Source organism: Lissotriton vulgaris, chromosome 7 (assembly GCF_964263255.1).
Source record: "Lissotriton vulgaris chromosome 7, aLisVul1.2, whole genome shotgun sequence".
NCBI classification, from domain to species: domain Eukaryota; kingdom Metazoa; phylum Chordata; class Amphibia; order Caudata; family Salamandridae; genus Lissotriton; species Lissotriton vulgaris.
This window is the reverse complement of record NC_141695.1, coordinates 358,720,137-358,739,784: the sequence shown is the minus strand read 5'-3', so window position 1 is coordinate 358,739,784 and position 19,648 is coordinate 358,720,137. Positions and strand designations below refer to the sequence as shown.

Sequence of the window (19,648 nt, the reverse complement as noted above, 5' to 3'; positions counted from 1 at the left end):
CACTAACGGCATTTTGCCGTACGACTGTGTTATCATGCCCTGAATGCGTATGAGGACCGATATCGAGACAAAGGTCCCGAGAGCCTAACGACTCTGTATAGAAAGGTCGATATCGGGGATGAGGGCGAGTGTGACGTGACGGATCTCCTTACGCGTACGCTTGAGGTTTTCCGCCACCTCACTGAACAGGAATCGGAAGCTAAACCCACGACACCCGTAGCAACCGAACCACGAACTGAGCGAGCTAGCACCATGATGCCTATAAGAGAGGCTGCCCCCTACTGGGTTCCTCCACGAGGTCTAGGAACACACGATGACGTCAACCACCAAGATGCAAGACGGAGGGTAGTGCACAACTGGGTCTACCAGCCATGGGATCGGCAAGATATGACGTTCCGGAAATCTCTGCCCGATTTACGTAAAAACCCCACTGCCTTCTACACTGAATTGGGTACAGCCCTAGGTTCAACGATTATGACCCTGGCTGACATCGACTTGTTTTTCGGGTTATGTTTGCCAGCTGATGTGTGGAAGCAAATCCGGAAAGTCGACCACCTTGAGCTGTTCGGACATACCTGGTCACAACTCGATGGCATAGATAGGCAACGAGAACCTGGACAGAAACCTTTGAAATCCATTTTAGACCTCCCAGACAAAATTGTACAGAAATTGAAAACCCTGATCCCAGAAAAGAAAGTGGACTGGTCGATAGTAACGGCTTGTCGTCAGAAACCCCAGGAAGACGTATCGGACTACTTCTCCTGGTTTGAAACGGTGTTCTCCGATTACAGCGGCCAGGACATGACCACTGCAACCGGACACCATCTGTTTGTCCAGAATTATGTAAAGGGTTTGTCGCCGGAGGTCTCTCAGAAACTGCAGGCCAGTGAGAGTAGTTGGGCGGCCTCCAACCCTGCGGCTATCCTTCAGATGGCCCAATATTACGAGCACCAGAAAAATGAAAACGATAGAGCAACAGAGAAAAAGAAGAAAGACTTAAGAGAGGGTAATGATTGCGCAGTTGCAAGGGGTGACTATAGGACGAGAGCAATACAAAGGAAACTACCAGACAAATGTCCCTAGGAACGCACCTCCTAAAGACCGCACCCCAACACCCCACATTGGACGTAGAGACATTAGCGAGGACCAGTGTGCCTTCTGCAAAGGATTCGGTCATTGGAAATCCCAGTGCCCGGTTCTGTTGGAGATGAACAGAAATAGGGACCCCAAGGACGTAGCGGGTGGACCGAGAAATAGAGGACAGCCACGGGGGTCCGCAAATGACACGACTAACGATAGATCAAACAGACCAAATACATTTGACCGACCCTGACAGAACCAGTACCAGCAGTCTGACTGCGATGATGCCCACGACCTCGCATAGGACTGCCAAGGGCAAGGGAGGGATCCAGTCGAGCTCTGTTGACCAGCAAGGTCCTTATGTCACCGCTAAGGTCCTGGGTACAAAGTCTCCATTTCTGGTAGACACTGGCGCGACACGTAGTGCGTTATCTAAACGACTGATTCCAAGGGCACCCTTGTCTGGCTCACAATAACATCGATAGGTTTCGATGGAACGCCCTCCACTAACCCTTTGTCCACACCGATCCCCTTTGACTTAGAGAACAACACAACTGACACGACGTTTTTGCTTTCCGCCAATACTCCTGACGCCATTATGGGACTTGACTTGCTGAAGCATTTCCGAGCGACTATTAGATGTTCCCAAGACGGAGTTCGAGTTTTCCTGTACGACAACCCCATTCTTCTCAGACATTGCCCTTCCCGACGCATGTTTTCTATCACTGACACTGACTCGTCCCTACTTGACACTCTGCCTCCGTATCTGTGGGACAAGACAGATTCGGACGTAGGACGCATGATGATTGACCCAGTGCACATCACTGTTCGACCGGACGCAATACTCCCAAAACTTCCACAATATCGGATATCGCCCGAGGGCGAGAAGGCATTGGTAAAGATTATTCAGTCACTGATAGACGCAGGAGTGGTAGAGGAAGTGGTTAGCAACGTTTGCAACAGCCCTATCTTGCCCATCATCAAGAAACAAGGAGAGGGAGATGAGAAAGCATACCGCTTCATCATCGACCTTTGAGAGATCACCAAAGTAGTTGTACCCCAGTACCTCGTGGTCTCAGACATCACCACTATCCTGACTTTGATTCCTTCTACTGCCACCACCTTCACTGTCATTGACCTCAAAAACGCATTTTTCTCTATCCTCATCCACCCAGACAGCCGATCTCTCTTCGGCTTCACCCTAAAAGCCTGCTCATATAGATTCTGTCGAGCACCCCAAGGCTACACTGAAAGCCCCAGCATCTACAGTCAGGCCCTCAAGAGACAACTGGATGAGGTCCAGTTACCCGATGGAGTGGTGTTGATACAATACGTCGATGACATCCTTTTGGCGGCCGACACCACTCCACTAGCAGTCACCACCACCATTCAACTCCTGCACTTCCTTGCGGAAAATGGCCACAAGGTCTCCAAGAAGAAGTGGCAATTCTGCCAACCCCAGGTCACTTACTTAGGCCACCTTTTGTCCAAAGACGGAAGGAAACTTACTCCCGACCGGATCCAAACCATTCTTGAAACCCATGTCCCTAAGACTCAGAAACAGGTCCGCTCCCTACTAGGCCTCACCTCCTTCTGTCGGCAGTGGTTGCCAAACTTCAGCCTCATTGTGAAACCACTGCTTTCTCTGCTGGCTAAGGATGTCCCCTTCCCACTCCCTTGGACCCCTGAATGCCAATCCTCCTTCATAGAGCTACGAGATGCCCTTTGTTCAGCCCCGGTCCTAGGAACCCCCGACTACACGAAGCCCTTCTCCCTCTATACTCATGAAAGGGAGGGGTGTGCTTTATCTGTCTTGACCCAGTCCATTGGCCCAAAGCAACGACCATGCGCTTACTTCTCTGCCACTCTTGACCCCGTAGCCAGAGCCTTGCCTGCCTGCCTTCGAGCTGTAGCTGCCGCTGCTATCTCTATCCGACAGAGTGAGGGGATCGTGCTCTCGAATTCCCTCACGGTATTAGTACCCCATGCAGTTGACACCCTCCTGAACCAAACTAAGACGCAACACCTGGCTGGATACGAACTGACTCTGCTCGCACCCCACATCACCCTGAAAAGATGCACCACACTGAACCCGGCAACTTTGTTGCTCCTACCGGAGAACGATCCAAATGTGTCCCCTGTACAGGACTGTGTGACCCTCACAGACGAACAGACTAGAAGTAGGGTTGACCTCAGAGACACGGCTTTTCCTGACCCTGACGGAGAGCTGTGGGTGGACGGCTCTTGCATCAAACTCCCCGATGGCACCACTTCAGCTGCCTATGCAGTCACCACGGCCCGAACTGTAGTAGAGACAGCCCGCATCACACAACGATCTGCACAGGCAGCAGAACTGATTGCCCTGACACGAGCATGCATCCTAGCAGCAGGAACCACAGCGAACATTTACACCGACAGCCAGTATGCCTTCGGGGTGGTTCACCATTTTGGGCTCCTTTGGAAGGAACGGGGATTCTTGACCTCACACGGCACCCCCATCTTACATGGAGATCTAGTCTCCGCCCTGATCGAAGCCGTCCTTCTCCCCAAAAGACTTGCGGTCATCAAATGCCAGGCACACAAGAAAGTGACAGACATTATTGGACAGGGAAATGCACTAGCCGACATCACTGCTCGAACCACAGCTGAAAATAGGACGACGACACGCATGTACGTGACCAGGTCCCAAGCAGAGAAATGGACCGACGCTAGGGACACTATTAGGGACATTCAAATGGCTAGCTCACAACACAAATTGACTGAATGGGCACGGGTGGGACTGAAAGACGATGAAGGCTGCTGGCGGACAAAAGACACGAACAAATGGTTGCTACCTGACTCATACCTGATTCCCATACTGACTATGGCACACTCCCCTGCTCACATAGGATCAGCCCCCATGATTGAACTTGTCTCCAGAGTTTGGTACAACGACAAAATCACAGACTCCGCCAAACGTCTGGTCCAACAATGCTTGATATGCTTGCAACCTAACCCTGGGAAAGGAACTGTGGTACCCCGGGGAGGGTTTGGGGTTCCCAATCACCCGTTTGAAGTCCTGCAGATGGACTACATCCAACTAGACAGATGCCAAGGCCTGAAATACGTACTTGTTGTGTTGTGTGCATTCAGCAAATGGATGGAAGCATACCCAACCCGTGATAACACTGCTATGGCCACTGCAAAAGTACTATTAAAATAATTTTTCCCTCGCTACAGCCTTTGTCGAATTTTATTGAGCGACAATGGCCCCCACTTCGTAGCCGAAGGTATCCAGCTCATCTTAAAGGGGCTGGGTGTAAAACAGAAGTTCCACGCAGTCTTCCATCCCCAGTCTGCTGGACTTGTTGAGCGACACAATGCCACACTAAAACTAAAACTAGCCAAGATAGTGGCTACCACATGACTGAAATGGCCAGACGCTCTCCCACTGGCATTGCTATCGATGCGTTCCACCCCCACCAAACACCACTTGACACTTTACGAGGTCGTTTTCGGCCGACCCATGAGCGTCTGGTCTGCACCAAAACCGACTTCCATTCATGACGTCCCGGACGTCCTAATGTCTGATTACTTGTATAAATTGACTGAAACTCTGTCTGTCATTCACCAACAGGTGCTGCATGCCATCCCTGATGCTTCCAGGGGTCCCGGACACAACCTGCAACCCGGGGATTTCGTATTGATAAAGAATTTCCAGCGCGCCAAGAGTCTGGAACCCCGGTGGACGGGGCCCCTGGCAAGTCCTACTCACCACCCGAACAGCTCTTCGAGTGGAAGGAAAGCGGACCTGGGTGCATGCGCACCACTGCAAACGGATCCCCCCCCCCGACTCTGACGACGACAGAAGACGTGACCGTCCAGGAAGAGCTCCTGAACAAAGACCGACCATCGCTGAACTACTATCCAGACACAGAGACACTCGAACTAGCAAAGATTCCTGACCCCACTGTGCCATCCAAAGAAGGGTATAACCTGCGACGAAAGGAGGGAGTTTCGGCTAAGCAGACCATTGACTAAGTCATAATTCTCAGATCGGTGGCCTAACACTACAAAGGCTGTCAGGAGAGAAAGCCAGACAAGGTTTTTGGTTCTGCCCGCTACCGAGCTCCCTTGAAAGTGATGGAAGCGCCCGATAAGAAGATGATGGAAGCGCCCGATAAAAAGGTGATGGAAGCGCCCGATAAGAAGATGATGGAAGCAACCGGACATCCGAAAATTTGCTACAGAAACCCAAAGACAGACAGAATCCACAGTTCAAAGACAATTGCACTTTTTATCACGATCCTCTTCTGCCTTCTCCTCCTGACCACACTCTGGATTGTGGAAGAAAACGCACCCGCTCATGAGACATTCCTGACCACTGCACAGCCTAACACCATGAAGGAACATTATTTGATTTCTCTCTCTCCCTGACTCAGAGAAAGGCGAAAGGAGTTTTGGAACAACTCCTTTGTGCAGCTGCTGCACCAGCACAATCTTGCCACCAACTGCTGGATCTGTGGGTTGCTACCCCACGCCACTGGACATTCGATACCCTTCATCCCTTCACCCTTCTCAATTCACGGCTCCTGCCTTGCTTGGCTGATCCTCCTGCAAGAGAGCTATAGGGACAATGCCACCTCCAGCAAAACCATGACGCATTTCTTTCATGAGGTCTGGCGAAACAAAACGAAGACACATTTCTGCCCGCAGACCTCCAACAACTCTATCCACATGGACATCCCTGCCAAAGAACGAATTGAAATGTAGGTGTTCAACAATCCGACCAGACCCACCTTCTCCTACCTTCGGAAGCGAACAGCTGCCACCCTGACTGTGGCCCTATCTGTCATCAACGTCACAGGCCTTATGTGCATAGAAGGGCTTGGGACACAGCTGGTGGGCCGCAGTGCTTGCCGCATCACCAGAACTTTGGATTTCACCGATCCACCTTCCTTTGTATCCTCTCCAAACATGTACTTTGTTTGCGGCACAAAAGCTTACACCTGGCTCCCCAAAGGCTGGGGGGGGGCACTTGTTTTATCTCCTTCATCCTTCCTCCGACCTATGTGGCTCCGGCGAATCACCATAGACAAAAACGAGCCAAGGACATTGAACAAGCCGACTCAACAGGAGCACATTTCCTCGATGCAATGAAGGGACTTGTTCCACTCTGGGGCCCGATGGCAAACAGCCGTGCCATCCGACATTTGACTCAGGCAGTCGAGACAACAATGAACATCACAGCTGGTATTCTTGCAAACAACACAGCCGAGCTTCAAGCGGTCCGCCTGGTGGCTCTCCAGAACCGCCTTGTTCTAGATGTGGTTCTAGCGGATCGTGGTGGAGCATGCCGCATTATTGGGTCCAGCTGCTGTACATATATACTGGACAATTCACCCTCAGTGTACAAGGCCATCGAACATCTCCACCGACTCTCCTCAGAAGTTCACCAGGAGCAGGAAGAATGGCCGCTTGGTGGATGGTTTTGGAGTACTGTTAAGAACTGGGGCCGGAGACTGTTTACCACTATCCTGATTCCTGTGGTTGTAATATGTGGGTTCTGCTTAGGAATTCAATGCCTGCCGCCTCTGTGTTCATTATGTGCGAATTGTATCTGCCCTAAGACTGTGGACTTTGGAAAGGAACGCATGGGAGCACTGTATGATGTCGAGGTTAGGAATCTAATGCAGATAGACATTGAGTAGATAAGCTGGCTAGATATGTTGAAAAGGGAGGACTGTTAAAACCTAGACTGCAGTGTCAACATTATCGGCGCCATCTTGTTTCCCTTTTGAGCCCATTCATGCGCGTAAGCGGCAGCCATTTTAAAATACCATGGCCTCTCTGCCCATCGCCCACAGCCAGCGCGTCTCTCTCTCTCTCGACCTCACAGGTATCCCCCGCGCGCTGACAGCCCCCGCTCTCACATGCCTTGGGCCATAAACCCCTCTTCAGCGCAACTCTGCCTCGGAACCCCATCCTGTTCCCAGCTCAACACCTCCCTCCATTCCTTTCATGATCCTGGGTCCTTTGATAAAACCCCCTTTCCTCTATGCCCGATTGTCTTACTCGTTCCCAGGCCGCCACCTGGCCCTGCGGATGCTGTTTATTGCCCCCCCCCCCATACAGTAGAAAGCTTCTCCCATCAAAGGATCCCCGAGTTGATCAAAGCCCCCACCCCATGAGATCCGATCAACCACATACATTCCGTGAATCGGCGGAATGCCCAGCTGCGCAACAATCGTCACCTGTTTTGACCGGGGTGGGGACTTCAACTGTAAATGTGTGTGGGAACGGGCCTGAAGCGGGGATTCCGAGGATGTCCTTTCATACTTCAAAGCATTTGCAAGAATGTACCACATGCAATAAACTGTAATAAAGATCATAAACCTGTGTATAAGAGGCCAGGCCTGAGAGATGCGGTTAGAGCACCTCGAGAAGATACCCTGTTGTCTGATTTGATGTGTTCTGCTCCGTCGCAATAAAACTTCTGTTTCCTGCCTTCCAGTCTCCAGCGCCTGCCTCTTTGTTTGGTAACTTGAGTGGTAATAGAGGCGGTTAGCGCCGGGCAACTTTGAAAAAGGTCATCGGCCCTACCTTTTTCCACAGGACACTAGGTGAATCTCCTTTCCTATTAAATATCACCCTGAGCACCCATTGGACTTGGGCAAAATTCCCTCCATGAAGGTGAACTATAGAGCAAAGTGGACCCAAGAGCATACCCAGGTTGTAGTGCCATCTACAACTTGTGCGAGACTAGATCAAAGACAGATTAAAGATCGCTAAAGGCAGAATACACGATGCCCTTGGCAAGCACCACAGTCTGCCAATAAAGTAGCAAGAAACCATGCTTTGTCAATAATACGAACTCGTCCTCCAAAATGGAAAGTATTTTTTGTGGAAATCCATTCCTATACCTGGCAAGTAATAAGCGTGCCACAACTTATTGTATTGAATCAATTAGGCTAATAGGCCTATAATTTCCTGGTACCATCAGTTACTTTTCTAAAAATCGGTATTCGCTCTGAACATCTCAAGCTCCAGTATAGGAGCGTCTGCGGGCTATTGCATTGGCAAACAATCTCACTTTATCATTGTACTGTGGTGCAGAAAAGTCAGCCAGTATACTATCCAGGCCAGGAGCTCTACCACCCATGACTAGATCTTCTAGATAAAGTCTGTCACAAAAGGAATGGGTGGTCCTCTTCAATCTAGGCTGAAACTACCTGTCCCAATCATGTGTAGCCAAAGATTGCCCCATTTCCACACTAAATGTCACGTTTCCCAGAACATTCTTTTTGAGGTCCTGTCGTCCCACTCATTTCGCCCTGCGTGGATTTAGATAACTTCATTGCTTTGGTACATTTATGTAAGCTATACTGTAAATACTAGAGGCGCCAAGATGCAATACCCAAAATGTAATCCTACATTTGCATCCGAAAAAAAACCAATCGAGCCAGACCGTAGTGTAATTTGCTTTTGTGTAATTCCAATTTTTTTGTGCTAAATTATGCAAAAGTAGCATTTAGTAATGGATGTTAAAGAAATGCGTCTGCATTGGATTTGCCCATTTTGTATTTCCTATGAGTAAATTACTGTCACTTCTCTGCAAGTGTCCAGCTGCTGAGGCCTGGAGCTGATTATTCTCTTTATTCTTGCAGTGCTACTGGTCCATGATGGTCCCAGGGTGTCCTGCTCTGCATCACACAGGTACAAACACTTTCGTCGTTGCTTTTGAAATGCCCCCTTTGCAAGCAGACCAGTGATGAGTCTATCCCGAAGCAGAGACTAGTGACGACAACCTTTATGGATCTGACTGCTGAGGTCTGCCCCTTGCTCAGTAGACGGCTGGAGTTTAGGTCCAGTCCTGACACCCACCACACCTTCTACTCGGCCACTGTTTCTTTTGTGCGCGCTATGAGGCCAGACCTTGTTAGAGGAAGGGTGCATCTGGATCTAAGTGTTTTATTGAGTTGTAAAGTGTGGAGACACGAGAGTAACCTGAATGTACGTCTGTCCATGCTACCTAGCTGTTCAAGCCCTGTTTGCTTGACTGCATCAACCATCTTGTAAGCTATGTATGTTATATTGCTCTAGGAAAACATTACGACAAGGGTGCTTTCTGGCTACGCCCTAATGTCCTATATGAAGTTTAAATGTAAACTACCATAACATCACGCTGCCAAGCCACACTTTAGCTGCGGCATGTCTTAAACCTGGCACTTTGTTTTGTGAGCTATAAAGTGAAACCTAGAATTGCCTGTGGGTGAAGTCTACTGGAGACGCTAAGATGCAATACCCAAATTGTAATCCTAAATAGGCATCAAAAGTGTGCTATCGAGGCATGTCCGCCGAGTAATTTGCTTTTGTGTAATTCCATATTTTCAATTAAATTATGCAACAATGGCGTTTTGTAGTGTTAGAATGAAATGCGTCTGCATTGGCTTTACGGATCTGATTTCCTACGAATAACTGGCCTTCCTCTGCACGTGTCCATGCAGGCAGGAGCTGATGCTAATGCCTCTTTATTCTTGCAGCGATACAGGTCCAGGATGGTCCCAAGGAGCCCTGATCTGCAGCTCACAGGTACAAACTGCTTCCGCGTTGCTGTTGATGCATTCCCCAGCCCCCCTTCAAGCAGACCAGTGATGAGTCTATCCCGAACCAGAGACTAGTGACGACAACCTCTATGGATCTGACTGCTGAGGTCTGTGCCCCTTGCTCCAGAGACGGCTAGGGTGTAGGCTGTCTTTGGTACCTGCAACACCTTATACCGGAAGTATTTCTGCTCTGGAGTACATTCTAGGCCAGGTTTTTTGTGGGTTGGTGCATCGGAGTCGAGGGTTAGAGTTGCCAAGTGTGAATAGTCATTTGCTCAAGGACCAAATTAAGAACTGCATTATGGCTACACCTTCACGTTAACGTGAATTTCAGAGAAATATTATTGCCCAATTCTTCCAAGCCATACTTTGAGCGACCTGCTTTAAACGGGACCTACTTTAAGTAAGCTATAGTGTAAGCCTATGGTCGCCCGTGGATTTACTCTATTGGAGACTCTAGGGGCCTTTCGACTTTGGCAGAGTCGGAAGAGGACTGCTACCATGCTCCCACACCGTGAAAGCAACCACCTGCCAGATTGACTTTTGTCAATGGAGGGCAGTACTTTGGTGTTACTGCAGTACCTTTTAAAATGGGCTCCGCAATGGGAATGCTAAAACATGTTCCTGCACGGACCAATGCTTATGGCAGAGATCAGCCATGGATCTCTGGCCTGTGAGTGGACTGCCAGACTCGTAATGAGCCCCTAAAATGCATTGCCAACATTAATCCAATGTATCTAATTTTGATATGAAGCTCGGACCATAGTAAAACCTACATTTTGTGCTTTAGTACTTTTACGGAGTTGTAGAATTTCATAATCATATAAATTATGCAAAACTTATTTTAGTGCTGTAAAATGCGTCTGCATTGGTTTTGCTGATCTTTGTTTTCCTATGACGTATAACTGGCCTTCACTGCACATGTCCATCTGCTGGCAGGAGCTGATGCTAAATGCCTCTTTATTCTTGCAGTGATACGGGTCCAGGCTGGTCGCAAGGAGCACTGATCTGCAGCTCACAGGTACAAACTGTTTCCTCGTTGCTTTTGATGCATTCCCCAGCTTCCCCTTCAAGCAGACCAGTGATGAGTCTATCCCGAACCAGAGACTAGTGACGACAACCTCTATGGATCTGACTGCTGAGGTCTGTGCCTCTTGCTCAGGCTGGGGTGGAGGCTAAGGGAATCCTTCCTGCTCTGTCATCGCGTCAGCCATTGATTGGTTCGTTATGGCCTTCAGTAGAATAACTGGGCTGGCTGCTGCTCCAGGGCTTGTGACACATGGGTAGAATTTATTTAAAATGGGCAAACCTGGGAAATGCTGCAACTTGATTGTCGTGTGCCTTTTTTTTGTCTAAGGTTTCTGTCCTACAAGCTGAGGAACATCAACGTGCAGCCACCACGCTGCCCATGCTGTGAGGCTGGCCTGTTGGAAGGTAAATATGGAGGGTGCTACTTTGCTTGTTTCTGTAGGCTCCAAACACCAACAACTGGGTTCATAACTAATGACACAAATTATGTGGGACATTAGTTTACTGAGTGACTCAATTGGCTACCAAGACAGTATCTTTTCAATGTCAATACTCGAAGCTTAACACATGTTTACATCAGATCATCAACTGCGTGAGGCTAAATATTCTTGTGTGCTTTAGATACGGTGACATGTTTAAGAGCATACAGAGATGGTCTAAGTTTGTGTTGTCTCTGTTTAGAGGTGTATGTTCTGACCTGAAGCTGCATGTGATGCTTTTCTCACGATGGTCTTCTAAGCTTCCTGGAGCTGTGACGATAATGCCCAAGGGCTTTACTGATGCTGGCTTCTGTATGTGGTTAAACTGTACTGTTGTACTTCTGAGATGTGCTATGTGACTCAAAGTATTAATGCATGCTGCGCTTGCACTAGTAGGGATCTGGTCCGGGGAAGGTGTTCACTGAAGGAGGGAGTCATCCTAGACCCATCGCTGCTCTGGGAGGTAAGACTGCGTCCTTTACAATGCAGCTGGATGAAACTAATCCTGTGGTAGTGGGATTGATTGGAGTTGGGCAGGTGATGTCTTTCTCACGATGGTCTTCCTAGTTCCTAAAGGAGCTGTGACGATAATGCCATATGGCTTTGCTGATGCCTGTTCACCCAGTGGTTCTGCTGTGCATGTGTTGAAGCTTGTTCTTCTGAAGCTGAGCTCTGATGCGAAGTCTTAGTTTAAGATTGATCACTCGTAACTTTCAGTTTCACTTCCATGCAGTTTCTTCTGAACGATGAAACCTTTGAGATTTCTGCCAAGAACAGGTTATTTCTGTGGTAAGTGCCTTTATTTTTTACTCTACTTTTGTATTCCTATTGAAGGTCGGTGATGTGGCAAACGTCTAATTCGAGTCTCACGACCATGAGATGCGTGTACATGCACTACCATCTGAGACCTTCACCCTTTGAAGCCATCTTACAATGCATGGTGCTTGTCATGTCCCTCCCCACCCCTTGCTGTGTAATGGGATGACCATGTGGCTTAAAGGTCTGAAATCTGCAGCGTGTCTGGTCAAGCATTACTAACAGACCATTTAATGAAAGCTTATATTTAGCGCTTAACATTGTGTTCTGGTGGTTTGCTGGTTTTTAATAAACACATTTATCAGAGACTAGTAGGCTTTTCTTCTGGCCTGTAAGTAATGGGTATTTTGTAGCTGGTCTTTCCCCAAACAAACACGTTTGTTCTCTCTCTTTTTTAGGCACTGGGACCGTTGAATCTGCAGAAGAGCCGTCTATACTGGTCTACCAAAGCTAACATGGACGCTTAATTACCATCGTGTTTCACTGCAGTATTCTCTGGCATACTAAAGTAACCTGGGACCCCTAGGCTGAGTCTGGATACCTCTGCTTTACTGGATAGCAGACACAGCAAACCTGTCACATCAATAGAGATCAGCCTTTTTCCCCACAAGCCAGTGTGCCCACGCTAGATAATGACGCCGCCCTCATTAGGAAGGCTGGCAAATGCTAGTGTGTATTTCGGGATGTTTAATCGGGCTGTCCAGTATCAATCTCGATCAGACCAAATTAAAATGGTGGTTTCTGTCCTGTAAAATAAAGTTTTTTTTTTTACAACTTCATTTTTTTCTTGATTAAAGCGAACGGTAATCATTGCCTTAAGTGTTCACAAACTAGCTCTCAAAAGTTCATGAATGTTTTGGGAGGTTGCAACCCTGAATGCAGGTTTGATGTATCTCTCCCAGTGTGTGATGTACTCTTTGCTATTCTTGCACATAAGGTAGCCTCTCATAGGCGGAAACATGGATTACTTATTTAGGAACAGAGGTTTTATATTCAATGGTCCACGCTTTGTTCAGCTATGATTTATCTTTTATTTATTTTCAAAGTTTTATATAGCGCGAACAAGATCTTTGCAGATATCGGAGCGCTTTACAGAGAGGAGGGGTAAGGGAAACAAGAGGGTGATTAAGCAGACTTTTGTTACAATAATGACAATAGGTAGTAAGTGAGTAACAAAATAAGATCGCAATCAGATAAAAGCATAATACATGTAGATAATCAAATAAAAAGCTAATACAGAGTCGGTGTAAGGTCTTAGATCGGACCAAAATAGAGTTCAGGTGAATTTAGCCATTAGTATGGCTTTTACTTTCTTAAAAAAATGCAGTGGAGGAGATCAGCCTCGTTTCGGGCGGGAGTGCATTCCAGATCCTAGGTGCCATTCCTACGAAGGAGCGTTTGTATGTTTTTTCCTTCCGGAATCTTCGAGGTTTCAGGAGGAGATTTTTTGAACTTCTATTGGTTCTCGAACCTCCTGATACGGTCAACTTTTGGGTGAGGTAGTTGGGTGACCTGTGGTGTACAGCCATGTGTGTCATGCACGCACTTTTCAACTGTATTCTGGCTTCGGAAGGCAGCCAGTTCAGGGATCTTAAGTCAGGGGAAATATGCAAATGTTTTCTTGATCCAGTGATCAGTCTCGCAGCGGCGTTCAAGGAGGCTCTTAGTGGTGCGGTTGTAGATGGGGGAGACCGCTGAGAGCCACACTTCCGTAGTCTATGCGTGGGATGACTAGGGCTTGTACTGCGGTTTGGAAGTCCTTAGCAGGGAAGAAGGGTTTAAGTTTCCTCAAAGTGTTGATTTGGAAGTTAGCTCCTTTAGTTGCTTTGCTGATATGCTGCTGCATGTTGAGATTGGCGTCCAGTGTGATGCCTATAGTTGCTTTGCTGATATGCTGCTGCATGTTGAGATTGGCGTCCAGTGTGATGCCTAAGGATTTCGCTGAGTCCACGATGGTGGGTTGGATATTGAGTGCGGTTAGGTGCTTGAGCCAGGATTGGGTGGTGGAGATTTTCGCGGGAGGAGAGATCAGAGGGAACTCAGTTTTCTGCGCATTAAGTTTCAGGTGATTATCGGCCAACCATGATTGGTTGTTTCTGAGCGTGGAGTTCAGAAGTTTGATGTCTTCCGGGGATTCTAGTTTGAGGTAGAGTTGAGTGTCATCAGCGTACATGTGAAAGTGTACATTAGATGCTTGAAGCAAGGTGGTGAGTGGTTCCATGACTAGGTTGAACAAAGTGGGGGATAGGGAAGATCCTTGTGGGACACCTAATGTTACAGGTACAGATGAGGACAACACGTTGTTGATCTTAAACTTCTGAGATCGGTTATGTAAGAAGGAAGTGAATCATTTGAGAACAGTCCCAGATAGACCCATTCTGGTGTTTAACAGCTCAAGTAGGTTCTCATGTTTGACGGTGTCAAATGCTGAGGAGAGATCAAGTAGGATGAGGAGGTAGGAGTCATTGTGATGCCTGCAGCAGGGCACTGGTTAAGGTCGATCCGTTTTCTGGCTGGAATTTTGCGATCATGGACTTACCTTGGGAGGTAGGAGACCACTAGGCAGGTAGCAGCAATACAAGCTTCTTCGTATTCGGGCTTTTTTTAGTCCTGACTTCGTTTGGAGCCTGTGATCTATGAACTGATTTGAAGTGAGGCCAGTATGGCTTCACTTGTTTGAAGCACATGCGTACATGGGCCCTGCATTCTGGAATAGCCTAGTTCCAGAGGCAATACTAATAAATCTCGTAAGATTGACTTACGAATACCCCTCCGTTTTTTTAAAAACCATGTACGTGTTTGTCAACATCCAAATGGGATATTTATAACTTTATTTCTGACAAACCTGAACTAAATTAGTTGAGGATGCAGTATCCCAAAGGCATGCACTATGGCTGAATTAGTCCGGCAAATTTGCTTACGCTTTTCCACCTCCCACTACTAGTGATTAAACTTTAACTGCGCTCCCTCACAATGATCTTACTTGCTCCAACATGGGCAGGCAACCAAGGTTCACAACTGTTGGAACTATCAGTAGTGCCACATCAACTTGCACCTCACCCAAGCTTCGCACGCCAATATGGAGATAGGACACCCAGATGCCCATCAGCTTAATCTTGGTGATCTGGTTCCTGAAATCCTAGAGTTTGGCTATCTTAATCTTCTGTCAGACTGTATGAACATTATCACAGAAGCTAGACTCTTCCATGCGGCAAAATGGAAGAGGTTTGTCATTTATTGCTCACATGTTCAAATCAACCCACCAGATGCTTCCATTCAAAACATCTATTACCTCTTGCATCTACAACCATGTAACCTAGCTCATAAATCTATAAAATTACATCTAGCTGCCATAGTGGCCTTCCTACAAAAGACATTTGTCTTTGTTTAGGGTTCCTGCTAGCAAAGCTTTTATGGAAGGATTTAAAAGAATTCCACCAAGAACTGCATCCTCTCCAGTGTGGAATCTCAATGTAGTCCTTACCAGACTAATGGAGTCCTCCCTTTGAACCTCTAAACAAATGTGAACTTAACCTCTTCAGTGCTCATGACTAGGTCAACTCGTCATGGGTTTTACCTGGGCTGTGCTTATGACGAGTTGACCTTGTCATGAACAATGGGAAAACAAAGGATCCAGCACCCAGAGGGGAAAACCCTTAGCACCCAAGGTGTTAAGTTCTGTAGTAGGGGATCTCTGTGTATAGTCATAATCTAGTGCTGTGGTTCCCAAACTGCGCGCAGCGGCTCCCTGGTGCACCATTAGGAGTAGCCAGGGGCGCCGCGCACTGTGGGAAAGAGCTTGTGCTGAGGAAGCTTGTAAGTGTTGTGAGAATGTAAGCAATTAATAAAAAAATTGTGTGCATGTCTTTTGATGAGCTACCCTACCGTCAGCCTGAGGGCAGCAAGCAAAGCTTTACACAGCATGAATCATTGTTTGACCCAAGATCACACGTCCGCCATACGCGCAGATATGTGCTTTTATGTATCATCTGCCTATATTCGCAGCAATGACTTGAGCGTTATTGCTTCCCTGGTTCTGTGCCTTTGGGGACCCTCTTTTCAAGAGAAGTATGTTTGTTTCACACTCATACTCCCTGCTTAAGTTACTTGTCACTTTATTGTAAAGGCGGGGAACATGTCAAACTCGTATCCCCCAAGCAACCCGTGCATTTATGTGCTGGCTGCTGTTCCTGCACTTTGTTTGTGTGAGTAAACACTTGCCGGATTTTATGTCAGAAATTTCAGTGGGCACTCGCTGTGGAAATAGGCTGCATTGCAGACAGGATTAGTTTCCTGGCCCCAGTCTGACCCTCAGCCAAGGCCTGGCAGGAAGCATGTATTAACCCCGTCACTGTAAACCTGTTTTCTTATCTTCTGTGAAGTTCCTCATGTTTCTCCATGTCTGTGACGAGTAGAGTAAGGCCTCTCAAATTAAATGAGTATTATAAAACCTTTAATAAGGTCTCTCGAATTGTATTGTAATTACATGGATAAAGCGGTTACTACCTCGGCGAAACATCGCAGCTCAGACTGCAGCAACTTGGGCATCGGAGAGCCTGTTATATCACCCCAGACTGGGCTGGCCACGTGGGTGGCTGTGGGCGGGGTTTATTTTTTTGGTCGTCAACGTTTCATTTGCTCATTCCGCGGCCGACCGCTGCCGGAGGAAGTCCAGGTGAGTGCCTTTCTTGCCGTTCCCACCCCCTCCCGCTGTCCATGCCTTTCCTGCCCCCCCTCCCGCTGTCCGTGCCTTTCCTGCCCCCCTCCCGCTGTCCGTGCCTTTCCCGCCCCCTCCCGCTGTCCGTGCCTTTCCCGCCCCCTCCTGCTGTCCGTGCCTTTCCCGCCCCCCTCCCGCTGTGCCCCTGCGAGCGGGAACTAGTGATTCCCCTCCTGCTTCCAGGTCAGGTTGAGCGTGGGTCTCCTTTCTGTGTGTGGGGTCGCGCTGCAGCCGGGGCGATGCCGGATCAGATCACCGTGTCGGAATTTGTGGCTGAGACCAATGAGGACTACAAGGTGCCCACTGCCTCTAGCTTCACCAGCAGGATGGGGCAGTGCAAGAATACAGTGGCGGCGATCGAAGAGGTAAAGGGGCGTGGGGGCCGATAGAGGGCGCCGCCCTACCAGGGGCTCATGCTCTTAGTGTTCCCGGCTCCGTCTGGGGGCCTCAGGACATTGGGTTTGTGGTGGGTATTGGCAATACCGGCACCGACATGTGTACGAAGGTTGTGGGGGAGCAGGCGGAGTCAAACATTGGGTTAACTCTGGGATACTTTGGATAAAAAGAGAACGGAAGCGATAGTAGTGCGCACTACTGTGGGATACACTGCTGTGGGAAGCTGGGAAGCTCTTCCCAACCTGCATAAAGGCAGTGTCTCGACCCATTATTATATTTCACCATATACATCCTGATTTGAAGATAACTCAGTGGGTTAATGCGACTACTGAAAATGTATCCTTACAGAGCACTTCCATGCGCTGTCCCGCTGCTGCCATTGGACGCAGGGCAGTTTTAAAGGCCTTGTGTTCCTCCCCATAGCAATCCTGTGTCTTTGCACTGGGGTCATCGGGTGCAATTCATGTAGATAAACCAGTTTTGGCGCCAATAATCCATTCTATATGGCAGTTGCCCACAAGCCCAGTGAATGAATGAATACATTCTAATATTTCAGTTAATTGAAATAGTTACAAAAGACTGGACGTGGTGTTCACAAGCCCAGTGTGTCTGTCACGGGGAAGTACAGTGTGACCACTTTTTTCTCGTTTTGGGGCGCCAATGTATATATGTTTGCGATTGTAACTTCTGAACTGCACAGTCACAAATGGATCTCCGTGACAAATGCGGTAAGCCACCGAGCCTCAGCATAAAACACCTCGATCTGCGTAGTATGTGCTCTTTGCAGCAGGAATATCAACCCACTGCGCTATCTTGGATTAGTCAAAACTGCCACTAGGCAAAACGCCGATCTCTCTCCAACAGGTACATTAATCGCCAAAGTTATCTTGACGCTTTTATTGTTGCCTGAAAACTTAGGGATACAAAGAACCCTCTGCAATGCTTTAATAAAAACTTGCTGCACTGCGACATCCCTACCCTCATCTTCCCCCCCCCCAGAACCACAGTCCAGTGCTCTTGTTGACCATTCAGTAACGTGACCTTTCCTCTACTCTAGAGTGTATGTAACACACACCTTGCAATTTTTCACGTTGACAAAACAAACCATCAGAAGAAGAAACTGCCAACAATTGCAGAACCTTGATCCCAGTCCACACACCTAAAACCTCCCGCCATCACACAATATGCACAGCAAAAGTGGGCCCGCAGCATGAGTTTACCCACTTCCCCTCCTTGTTCTCGGGATAGCCCCAGCGAAGTGAATTCTGCATGCAGCTGTGATTTCCTTTACCTTGGAGCAGTATGCAAGCCCCGCCCCTTGTGCAAAAAGAGCACAATCTGCATTTTACTTCAGGATTTTGCTGGGATTGTGCTTCAGTCGCTGCTGGCTAAGGCCTATTGAAATTCACTCCCAGCCCCTTTCCGGTTTAATTTTGCTTTATTGATAGTTGCATGCTGCTGTTACATTTTTTCAGTGTATGGCTGTAAAAAGAATTTAATTAATTAAGCCTTCTCTTTAGAAAGAAGACTAATTAGGTGGTGTCATAAACTACCATCACCTAAATCATTCTAGTATTTTATGTTTGGGCAGTGCCTATTTACCCCACTTCTTTTTGCATATCCGCCGTGTCCCGATTCTAAAACATGGCATTGGAGTCTTGTCCTTCTGGCTGCGGACACCGCTCCTTCTGCTGCCCACAATCGCGAGCTGAACGTTGTGTATCTAACCTATCTTCCTTCAAAGACTCGCTCTGCTGCCTCCTAGTCAGCTGTGGGCCTTTTGTGGCTCAAAAAGAGAAACCATGTTTTTTTTACATGAATGTTTTGTTATAGCAGCTCAAGAAAGTGTCTCGTTGAAAGGGTGCCTGAACTAGCCGGCAAGATGGCTCTGGAGATCCACACACTGGGGATGGACAAATTACCCTAGCCCAAGGCAGTTCTCTATGGTTGTAACAAGAGCCCTTCGAGGTGAGGTTCGCTAAATCTGAGAAAAATTTGAAATTGACCCATAAATGTTAAGATTGAATTTAGGATAATTTAACACAACAACGCTGTCAAAAGTGAGCAGTAAGGTCCAGGCATACAAGCTCGCCAATAAATAATTTTTACAAATGCAAGCTGTCCATTTGCTTTTGGCCAGGATTAAAGTTCGGGTGGATAGAGAGTTTTAAGAGGGGGAGTTTCTCCAGACCAGTGCTTATAGTCACATACTTGGGTCGTGGGGTCAAGTCAAATGTAAACCGTGTGAAAAAGGGTCATCTTGGCTGTGCGGATATTCCCATAGGTCACTGAATTCATTGACACATTTCCGTCTCAAGAGTTGACGGATCTAGTGAACATTCTAAATTTACTGTAAAGCTTTGGTAGGGTGCCCCTCACCTCTGTTAAGAGCCTATGGTGTGTAGATTACCGTAGAGTTTTGGTAGGGCGCCCCTCACCTCTGTTAAGAGGTGTGCCAGAGATTAAACTATTGGCATTGTAAATGACAATGCCATTTATTTATCTGTTTTCAAAACCAACACATAAATACAAATCTTGTCATTTAC

The 19,648-nt window shown here is 47.7% G+C and overlaps 1 protein-coding gene and 6 non-coding genes across 8 annotated transcripts in view; all 7 read left to right on the top strand.

Annotated features, from left to right (window-relative positions):
- The window catches only part of LOC147701582 (uncharacterized), a 67,641-nt gene extending 54,873 nt beyond the window's left edge, over positions 1 to 12,768 (top strand). For both annotated transcript variants that reach the window (XM_086930249.1, XM_086930247.1), the window contains 7 exons: positions 8,727 to 8,775; positions 9,603 to 9,651; positions 10,638 to 10,686; positions 11,023 to 11,099; positions 11,570 to 11,636; positions 11,907 to 11,962; positions 12,388 to 12,768. In XM_086930249.1, coding sequence (XP_086786375.1) covers positions 8,727 to 8,775; positions 9,603 to 9,651; positions 10,638 to 10,640 — 101 coding nt within the window. In that variant the 3' untranslated portion in view covers positions 10,641 to 10,686; positions 11,023 to 11,099; positions 11,570 to 11,636; positions 11,907 to 11,962; positions 12,388 to 12,768. The remainder of the gene's footprint in view (positions 1 to 8,726; positions 8,776 to 9,602; positions 9,652 to 10,637; positions 10,687 to 11,022; positions 11,100 to 11,569; positions 11,637 to 11,906; positions 11,963 to 12,387) is intronic.
- LOC147701588 (small nucleolar RNA SNORD50) lies at positions 8,823 to 8,891 on the top strand. The gene has a single exon (XR_015298721.1). It is a non-coding gene; the product is annotated as a small nucleolar RNA SNORD50 (small nucleolar RNA).
- Positions 9,706 to 9,774, top strand: LOC147701587 (small nucleolar RNA SNORD50). Its single transcript, XR_015298712.1, has one exon. It is a non-coding gene; the product is annotated as a small nucleolar RNA SNORD50 (small nucleolar RNA).
- Positions 10,742 to 10,810, top strand: LOC147701586 (small nucleolar RNA SNORD50). The gene has a single exon (XR_015298711.1). It is a non-coding gene; the product is annotated as a small nucleolar RNA SNORD50 (small nucleolar RNA).
- Positions 11,399 to 11,483, top strand: LOC147701585 (small nucleolar RNA SNORD35). Its single transcript, XR_015298701.1, has one exon. It is a non-coding gene; the product is annotated as a small nucleolar RNA SNORD35 (small nucleolar RNA).
- On the top strand, positions 11,706 to 11,792 carry LOC147701584 (small nucleolar RNA SNORD35). Its single transcript, XR_015298691.1, has one exon. It is a non-coding gene; the product is annotated as a small nucleolar RNA SNORD35 (small nucleolar RNA).
- Positions 12,005 to 12,084, top strand: LOC147701583 (small nucleolar RNA Z195/SNORD33/SNORD32 family). Its single transcript, XR_015298756.1, has one exon. It is a non-coding gene; the product is annotated as a small nucleolar RNA Z195/SNORD33/SNORD32 family (small nucleolar RNA).
- Positions 12,769 to 19,648: the final 6,880 nt, after the last annotated feature.